This window comes from Chlorocebus sabaeus, chromosome 21 (assembly GCF_047675955.1).
Source record: "Chlorocebus sabaeus isolate Y175 chromosome 21, mChlSab1.0.hap1, whole genome shotgun sequence".
Taxonomy (NCBI): domain Eukaryota; kingdom Metazoa; phylum Chordata; class Mammalia; order Primates; family Cercopithecidae; genus Chlorocebus; species Chlorocebus sabaeus.
Genome location: NC_132924.1, coordinates 123012584 through 123022139, shown reverse-complemented (window position 1 = coordinate 123022139; position 9556 = coordinate 123012584). Strand labels below are relative to the sequence as shown.

Below are 9556 nucleotides of genomic sequence, written 5' to 3'. Positions count from 1 at the left end.
GGCAAGTCTGGCCTCACCGTGGGCTGAGCAGGCAGCAAGGGCTGCAACCCCTATATCTGTTAGTCAGATGCAAAGAGAAGTCACTGTGCAGGTGCCGGAAGCCTACAGCAGCTCATCACTGAGGCTTTCATGTGTGTCTTCTGGGGTCTTTGGTTACCAGGCAACCTTGAAACACAATTCCTCAAGAGATGATGGAGGCAGAGACAGAGGCCACCACCCTGCTTCCCACTAAGCCCCAAATGACCACTCCTTACACCAGCTGATGTCGAGAGAACATTTATTTCACTCAGTCAGCTCCCGCAGGTGTCAGCGACCTGTAGAAATATCCAGGCTGGACGACCACTTCTGTGCACTCCTGCAGAGCCGAGGGGAGGGGTCCCTGATGCTCCCACTGCCCCAATGAGATAAGAGCCTGAGGCCTCCGACATCCACTTTTGACCCAGGGGAGCCAGCCCACAGCCCAATAAAAGGCACCCTCGAGTTAACTCACATACCCTCTCCCCACGTGCACTGCCCATTACCGGCCACCGACAAGCTCCGGCGCTTGAGGCAGTCGACAAGTGTTTCCTGAGAGTTAGAAGCCCAGTTCGGTGCTAGACCCTGGTAGGGCTCAAGAGGAAATGACAGTCCCTTGCCCTCAGGGAGCTCACTGTCTAGTTGGGGACTCAAAACACACACACAGGAGACTGGAGCATCTGTGGGACAGCACGCAGTGTGGGGGCGGGGGCTCACACAGGGCCTGTTCGGAGAGGGAAGGAGGAATGTGGGCTGGGTTGTTTGGGAAGCCGGGCCCCGTGGATCAGAAGGGTTTAGCTGGGTAGAGAAGAGGAAAGGGGACATGTCCGAGCAATACAGGGGAAGGCACGGGCAGGAATGAGCACAGCAGTGATGGGCAGGGGGGACACAAACTGCACCATTAGCAGAGAAGGAGTGTGGGTGGAGGTTTCCTCTAGGTCAGCCAAGGATCAGAGCCAGATTGGAAGCTCCTGGGGCTGGGAGCACCTTCTCATTCTCGGATCTCCCCCTGAGCGTTCCGCTATTCCAGGGCGAGGCATACAGTAGGATGTAAGAATGTATGATCCAAACGGCATCGAAGACAGCAAGACTCCAGTGCAGGAATCCACAGGCTGCCCTCCAACCACCCTGACCCAAACCCAGCCCAGCCCTGGTCAGTTTTGCCTTTTCTGATGTTCATTCTGGGGAAGCAAGTGAGAACTTGTGGCTTCCAGGCTGACTGGTTCAGGTGTGAAGATGGGAGGAGTCCTCTCCCTGCTGCCAGCCTGGGCCCTGTTCCCTTCAACTGCACTGCTGCACGCTCAGAGAACACACAGAAAGCTCCTCCACCGACCTCTCCCCCTGCCCAGAGCCACAGGCACCAGGAGCGAGGCCCTCATCCTCTTCCTCCCCAGCCCACAGGGCTGAACACTTGGCCAGCTGGGAGGCACCGCTGACTGGGCTTGGTTGGTGGAAGCAGGATTCTTTCTCCCTGGGGCAGACTCAGGCCAAACTCAAACTCCCACCAGCATCCACAGCAGTCCAGCTTCCCCTGAGACCACACAGTGAAATCAGAGCCCAGGCCAGGAGCAAAGGGCTCCTTTGTGGAAGCCAGCGGCCAGTCAGGCAAAACAAGAAACACAAAACCAGAAGAGAAAATCTAGCCCAAGGGACCTCTGCCAATGTCTGGGGAAGGGAAATGAGGTTCCAGAAACCTGATGCATCATTCTTTAGGTCTGGGAGAAGGGACTGACTAAAAAGGTCTCCTCCTCGGAATTCTTTATTCCTGAACAAGGGAAGGAGGCTTGGCCAGGGGGAGGGAGGGCACTACTTGTACAGTGGCCTTGACTCGGGGCTCAATGTGTGACAGGTAAGGAACGGGCAGCAGGTGAAGTCAGGACTGAGGAGTCCAGGGATGGGTTTCATTCAGGGAGTCCAGTGGCTCCTGAAATTGCCTGGGGTTTTTGAGTCTATGTCAGTTACCTGTTTTCCTAGGGAAGGTCCATAACCTTCATCAGATTTTCCGAGGGCTTCATGTCTCCAAAGTGCTAAGAAGCACTGCTCAGAAAGGAAAATGAAGCCTGCAGGTTTCATTCACATCTGGCAGAAGGTTTTGCCTCTAGAACCAGGTCGGCCACCAACTTGCCGTGTTAGCTTAGACCAGTCACTTCCTGTCTCCGAACTCTAGCCAAGTGGTGGACCAGGTGGGAGCAGAGAAGCCAGCTCTCCACACAAGCAACATCCTACCACCAGTGGCAGACAGTGGGGCCTGTGGCCAGGCAGCCAGGATGAGGTCTGCCCCAGCTGCGATTCCCACCAGGCCTGGGGAATCTGTCCACCAGAGCTTGGAATGTGCCACCAATTCCAGTCTCCAACCAGTCACCTCCACTGGGCACCGCAGTGCACCTCTTGAGGCAGGTCTTCTTACTGGATGTGCCCTCATGCCCAGGTGCAGTGCCAGCCAGGCCCCCACAGCACCCCATTCCTGGTCTCCATGTCCAGATGGGTCCTGCAGCTATCGGGTCATAGGATCCTGCCCACTCCGCATCTGTCCACAAAAACAAAGAGATCAGGATCAGGTGTGGTGCCATGACACGGCCCTGCCCAGCCACCCCTCTGGGGCTAGGAGGGAGCGATCAGCTGGCCTACCCTGAATCTGTCCTAGGGCTTGAATGAATGCTCTTTGTCCCCTACCCAGCGCTGCAAGGATTACTAATCCCATTTACAGATAAGACACCTTGCGTTCAGGGCATTTTGGTGACTGACTCCAGGTGTCCCAAGTCCCTGTTTAATTTCATCTTTGCCACCAATGCTAGTCTACAGCACCTGGGAGTAGAAGGGAGAGGACAAACAGTCTCTGAGGAGCCATAGCCACACAGCACTGAGGACAGGCAGAGGGGGGCAGTGGGGAGGGACGAGTCTCCAGCACCCAGCACAGGACTGAACATGCAGGTCCCCTCGAAGACCCAGCTCCCTTCCTCCCAAACCACTCCCAAGGATGCCATGTCCCCTTCAAAAACCCATACCACCCCTGACACCCCTGCCCCAGCTCCTATCACGTGGCCCCAAATCCTCCCTGCTCCATCGTCCACTTTTTAGCAGTGGAGCTAAAAGGTTCTGGGATTCAGAAACCAAAACAAAGCCCTGGCTTCCACCCATTGTACCACTAAGTACCAACTGTGGTGTGGGCAAGCTTGGCAAACCTGTTTCCTCATCTGCCAAAAGGCTGAAGGGGCCTGTGCCTCAGAGCGCCAGCTTGGAATCACAGGTCCTGGCTGCCCTCTTTCTCACTGCCAGAACTTGGCCAGGCCTCTTAGCTGGGGGCCTCATGTTCTCTTGCCCAGATGACCCAAGCCCCTGGAGGCTCCAGATCTTCCCACATCAGTCTGCCCTCACAGTGCCGCTGATTCTCCTCCTAAAGCCTAAGTCTGAGATCATAGCACTCATCTCTTTAAAAATCTCAGGGTCCCCGCCCCCTGACCACGAAGTCCTCTGTAGGGCAAACCTCCCCTTGGGACACCTGGAGTCAGTCACCAAACTATCAGGACGCCCTCCCCTGCCTTGAAAACACCCTTCTACACACTTGCTCTTCCTAGAACAATTTTATTTGTCCCCACGACCTGGTTCAAAGCCATCAAACTCCCCTGGGTGACGAAGAGAAGCCAGTCACCCTCCTCGATCTCACCCCAGAGCGCTTTGTAGGTTGGCCCCACATCACACACCGAGTGTAAGCACCCCGTGACAGGGCCTGCGGTCCTCATGTGTGTCTCTGGGAGAGCCCAGCGTGGCACAGTCAGTGGCACATGGTATGGCAGAATCAACTAAGGCTCTGTGCACCAGTGACCTCACCCTCTCTCATCCAGTAGCTGCAATATATCCCAGCGAGGAAGAGCCCCTCATCTATATCCCCAACTTACAGATGAGCAAACTGAAACATGAAGTGAAATGACATCTCAAGGACAGCAGAGGGTGTGTACAGGAGCCAGGAGGCCTGGGGGCTGAGGTTGGGCGTGGGGATTGTGGAAAGTGGCCCTCTCCAAGTCTCTTTCAACTCTGACATTCTGGGGATGAAGATCCAGTAAGCAGCTTGTCACAGAGAAACCTACAGCCCAGGACCCAGACCGCCCCACCTGCCATCAAGAATTAACACCACCCACCCCACCCCCACCACCGCCAGCCCTGAGAGGGGCTCTGGCCAGCCCCGCAGGTCTCACCTGCTCTAGGCCGGATGGGCCAGAGAAGGAGAACCATGGCAGGAGACCGAAGCAGCTGCGCGCAGCCAGCCAGACGGTCCCGAGGGAGGAACGCAAGGGGGCGGCCGGAGCCTGGCGGCGGCCCACACCTTCAAGAGCCCAAGCCAACGCTGCCCCTCTCCCGGGATCCCATCCAGAGAGGGAGCTGCGGCCCAGGGCCATCTCCAGGGGTCGGGGACGCACGTGCGGGGCAGGAAGCAGCAGTTGGCAGCAGGCCCCGGGCGCATCATAGCACGCGTCCTAAGTGGGCCGCCTGGCCCTCGGACCCGTGGCCGTGGCTGCGCTGATGGGTCTTGAGTGAGCCCTCGCGTGCGAAGCTCTTGCCGCAGCGGGGGCAGAAGTAGGGCCGCCGCTCCCCGAAAACCCCGGGGCGGCGCGGGTGGGGCGCGGGCATGCGCGCGTGGGTGCGCTGGTGGTTGAGCAGGAAGCGCGACTCGCGGAAGCAGCGGCCGCACTGCGCGCACTGGTGCGGCTTCTCGCCGCTGTGGATACGCTGGTGCGTGAGCAGGTTCTGCTTGAGACTGAAGCAGCGGCCGCACTCGGGGCAGGGAAAGGGCCGCTCCCCGGTGTGCGTGCGCTGGTGCACCTCGAGGTTGTGCTTGACGCTGAAGGCCTTGCCGCACTCGGGGCACACGAAGGCAGCCGCGCGGCCCGACCCGGCGTGTGCCTTCTGGTGCCGCACCAGGCTGGGCTGCTGCGAGAAGGTCTGGCCGCACAGCAGGCAGCGGTACGGCTGCTCCTCCGCAGGGTGGTGGATGACCAGGCCTCGCTCGTCCCCCAGACCCTCCTCCCCGTCCCCCGCAGGGGACCCGCCCCCGGAGGACGCCAGCTCGGTCATGGGCACTTCCAGCTGCAATCACCAGTCCCTAGGGAGACAGAAGCGGGGGGCGGAGAGAGAGGGGTCGGGGGACCCGAGGGTTAGCCAACCCCCAGCCTCACCTCCCACAACCTCCACCTTTCGCCCCGTTTTGTTTAAGCTCAAGTTACCCTGCTGGGAATTGGTGTTCTTCCTCCACTGCCTTTTAAGTACGGCCTACGCTCCTTTCAGGCCCTTCCCAAGGGCACTTTCTCCTAGAAGCCTTCCCTGACCTTTCCACCCCAGGCTTACACCGTGTGACACAACCATGTGGCCCTCACTCATCACACTGCACGAGGGTCAGTCATGCCACCTCTGTCCCCCGACTCCCAGCACCTTAAGGACAGAGCTGCCTTCTTTCAACCCCAGCACCTAGCACCATGTCAGCCAGCCACACAAGACACTGGACAGATGGTGATGAGTTTCAGTTAGGAGTTTCAGTTTCAGTTTCAGTTTCAGCTAGGATTTTCAGTTACCTTCGTCTAGATATGTCTTATCCCTCCAACCAGATCTCAAGGACAGAGGGAGGTAGGGAAGTGCACCCCAAACTTGGAGAAAAGGGTGGGATTATCAGTGATTTAGAGATATTTTTGCGAAGCTTAAAACAGGAAACAAAAACACAACCCTGTAAACTTGAAAGTGACCTCAGTTAACATTAAAGACAGCAGCTCTTTGTTTATCAAAATGAGGCATGTGTTCAAAAGGTTTCCAAGTCACTGAACCAGGGTGTGGGCTCCCAGGGGGACTGGTCTCAGCGTGATTCCTCTTGGTATCCTCACAGCAAAGCCTGGCCCAGGGCTGAGCAGCACACTCAGTGCCCAGCCAACACCCCCAAACCCAGCTCCCTTCATGCTGGTTCTCCAAAGGATCCTCTTCTCAGGGTACTGTATTCCTCTTAAATTGTTTCCCATTGTCCTCACAACAGCCCTGAGAAAGGGGCGGAGCAGGGTTATTGAGCCCCACTTTAAAGTTGGGGAAACTGAGGCTCAGTGAGGTCAACATACTTGCCAAGGTCACAGAGCAAGGGGAGCCTGGACTAGGCCTTAAGTCTCCTGCCTCACTGTTGAAAGCTCTTTTCAATGTACTAGCTGCTCAACAACTAAACATTCCTCAACACACACACACGCGCACACACACACACACACGCACACCCCACTGCCACCATCCCAGCTGTCACGGAGCCATGCATTCCAAAGGGCCGCTTCTCCTGTAGAGGTACTGTCTACCGCCACTACTCCCACGAACCCCCCCCCGGGCCCCCGCCCCCGGCAAAACTTGGCTCCTGCCAAGCCCTAAGGCCTGCCTCATCCATTCTCCCCAACCCCATCAGGGAAGCCGACTGAGTGTTCCACTGGACCTCCCCGAAGGCCTCTCTTCACTTCCAGCCTCAGCCAACCTATCTGCAGAGTGGGGTCTCAGAGCCACCTCCTCTGTCTTCCCTACCCTCGAGGCCAGGGTGGAACTGACACCCTGGGGAAGGAGACAAGTCCTACTTGCAAGAGACCCCACCCACAAGTCTTTTCCACAGGCAACTGCACTGACATCTGCAAAGACAAATCATCAAAGTCCCCTTGGCCAATCTCAGCCTGGCGCTGTGACTGGGCAGCCTCCTCACTCTCCCCAGTTATACCCCTGACTGAGGCCCCGCCTGCACGTCGAGAGACCCCCCGTCTCTCCCCCAAGTTCTTTCATCCCATGCCACACTCACAGCCCAGCTGAGCCCCTGCTCCTCCGGTCTCCGGCCGCAGCTCTTTTCTCTACAGTCTGTGCTGCTCAACGCAAATACGGTAACTCTCCCGCAGCGACTCCCGTGCCCCTTCTCCCCGCCCCCATAAAGACAGCAAGCCTCCCGCGACGTTGCTTTTATCAAATAGCTGCATTAATCGGGAGAGCTGACCCCACCCCACCCGACCTCACACACAACCTTGCCAACTTCTGCGGCCTGAGCAACCCTGGAGAAATATGGTAAACTCTGCGTCGCAACCCCACCCCCACGAAAATACGTAGGCCTCCACCCTGCTGCCGCAACCCACCCCGCCCGACTGCAAGCCCCAGCTCCCGGAGGGAATGAATGCAGCCCACCCCCAGTGGCCGCAGCGCCCCCCGCGGAACCACGCAACCCTGGATAAATACGTAATTAAGTCGCGGCGCTCCCACTCCCGGAAAGGACCTGCGCGGGACCCAGCAAATACGGTAGCGCGCCCGCAGTGACCCGCCCTCGAGGGTCCGGCTCTGGCCTCGGTAAATACGGTAACCTCTCGCCGCGGCCCCAGCGCGGCCCCGCGCGGACTCACATGGCGCCGCCTCCCGATCCCTCCGTCTCCGCTGCAGCGCCGCAGTCGCCGGCGTCGCTGCAGCCGCACAGCAGCCCCGTGAGGCTGGGAGGTCTAACTCTCCGGCAGCCCGGCTGGCGGAAAACGGGGCTGCTAGCGCTGCGCCCGCGCCCGAGCGGCGACCACGCGGGGGCCGGTTCCTGGGCCTGAACGTCCGATCCGCCGATCCAGACATTCCCCCTTTCGGGATTCCCTGAGGCCCGCATTCGGCCTCATCCCTAAATAGGCACCATCCCTATTTTCCTAATCCCAAGGCCAGGCCCACAAACCGCCCCCAGCGACCAGGAAAGAGAGTCGGACGGAGACGCCGGCCTTTCCGCGAGTAATATGGACTGAGCGCCGGAGCCCGGCGGCGGAGCGGCCCGGGGCGAGGGTTTCAGGACTGGAGACAACAGTCAAAGGGGCCGAATCGGGGAGCTGCCCTCGCTGACAGTTTTGCTGAAGTCTGTCTGACTATATGGCCTGGGTTATATCACTAAGAGTGACCAGAGGGGAAGGAAGAAGACATCTGGTCCCTACTGACCACACCTCCTCAGAACGGAACCCGCAGTCAAGCCAGAGATATCCCATAGAAGAGCAACTTAGAATGTCTGAAGTAGCAGCGGGCGTGAGAGGGCAGAACCAAATTACAGCTTCCAGCTGCCATTTAATGATAATGTCCCTTAGTTGGACATAACTTGCCTTTTACAAAGCCCTTTTCCATGTATGATCTCGTGGAAACCTTCCAATAACCATGTGCACCGTAGCTTGTGTGGGTATAGCTTGTGTGGGTATTAATATTATCCCATTTTATAGATAGGAAAATAAAATTGAAACACAGAGTGGCTTCCTCCAACACCCACAGCTCTAAGTAGCAGAGCCCAGATGGGGACACGGCACCGTGACCCAGCTTGAGTTCCACTGCACCGCCCTGGGACTGAGACCCTCAGACATAAATAGGGTGTGACAACAGGGAAGTAAAAACCTGGGCCCCAGTGAGAACGTGCCTGACGGTGTACATTTGACAGACAAAGAAACAGAGGCCTGAGAGGAAAAGTGATTTTAAAAGTCACAAGTGGTAGAAGAACATTAAATTGGCTTTTTTCTCTGTGGCCTCTTTGTAGCTGCCAGGTGGAGAAACGTGACTCTCCAAGTCCCAGGCAGGGATCCTTGCAGCAGACAGCGGATGTGGCAGTTGGGGTGGCGCTGTCCCTGATGGAGGGCGTTGAGAGATGCGGGCCTCCCGATATCATGAGGGTCCCCTCTGCAGCTCTGTAGGTGCCCACTGTGCCTTCTGGAGCCTAGGAACTGGAGAATTCCAGGTGGGAGCCCCTAGGCTGTAAAATCAGCCCCTTCCCCCAACACCAGGTGGGGAGACCAGGCCTGCCTGCTTTCACAGCTCACTCGGAGAACCAGTCTGCCCCACCAGGCGCCAACCGGCCCCACCCGTCCGCTTGTGGCCTCTGGAGAACCTGCTCCTACCCCAACCCCCACCCCATCCCTTCACTGCTCCTGGAGACACCTCACTGCTGGATGTGGGACTTTTGGAGTTCCTCGTCCCAAGGAAATTGGTATTTTAAACAGAGGCAACAGGAAGGGAATACTGGAAAGACAAACGAGTCCATAGGGCAGATGTTGAGTTCCCACACATTGACACCAGCACCCCAGGTGCTCATGACCAACCCCACCTGTGCCTCCACTCAAAGCACATCAACACTGCCCTGCTCTCCAGCCCCTGCTGTCACCTGCCAGAGCTCCCAGTGTTCATCTCCTCTGCAGACCATAAGAGAAATGGGAACACTTGGTGAAGACCATGTTTTTCAAAAGCAAAATCAATAATATGCCTGAGGATGTCTCCCATATTTTTAGCAGCATTTTCTAGGTAAGCTGAACCAAAATAGAAAGGAAAAGAACACAGCTAGGGGATGGGGGTGGACACAGACACAGGCAATACCACCTCAAACCTGCCGTGTCTCAGCAGGGAAGCCAAGGCCCAAAGGGCTCCCAGAGGCCTCCATTCTCTGCTCTGCCACTGTGGTTTGAGCTTAGGCACTTGACTTCTGTAGTTTCGTGCACACACACCCACCTCCTGTCTCCCCCAAGGTTCCCCATCACCCCATTCTTAGGGGCTGCAGTGAGCA

General features: G+C 57.5%; 1 protein-coding gene and 1 long non-coding RNA gene across 5 annotated transcripts; both read right to left on the bottom strand.

Annotated features, from left to right (window-relative positions):
• Nucleotides 1-260: 260 nt before the first annotated feature.
• Nucleotides 261-3905, bottom strand: LOC140709724 (uncharacterized). The gene is made up of 2 exons (XR_012090472.1): nt 2644-3905; nt 261-2542 (listed from the first exon to the last, which is right to left on the bottom strand). It is a non-coding gene; the product is annotated as an uncharacterized lncRNA (long non-coding RNA).
• A 466-nt stretch (nt 3906-4371) lies between these two features.
• On the bottom strand, nt 4372-7502 carry LOC103227212 (uncharacterized). Of its 4 annotated transcripts, none has more exons than XM_037990954.2 (2): nt 7398-7502; nt 4372-5113 (listed from the first exon to the last, which is right to left on the bottom strand). In XM_037990954.2, the coding sequence occupies exon 2, from the start codon at nt 5083-5085 to the stop codon at nt 4474-4476; it is 612 nt and encodes a 203-aa protein (XP_037846882.1). In that variant the 5' UTR covers nt 5086-5113; nt 7398-7502; the 3' UTR covers nt 4372-4473. The 4 variants fall into 4 exon arrangements, with proteins under 4 accessions (XP_037846882.1, XP_037846879.1, XP_037846880.1 ...); XM_037990951.2 differs by lacking the exon at nt 7398-7502 and adding an exon at nt 6812-7390; XM_037990952.2 differs by lacking the exon at nt 7398-7502 and adding an exon at nt 7237-7390.
• Between the last annotated feature and the right edge of the window lie 2054 nt (nt 7503-9556).

Bases quoted from the DNA above. Each gene is read 5' to 3' on its own strand.
- LOC103227212 (XM_037990954.2), bottom strand. From the start codon at position 5,085: ATGACCGAGCTGGCGTCCTCCGGGGGCGGGTCCCCTGCGGGGGACGGG.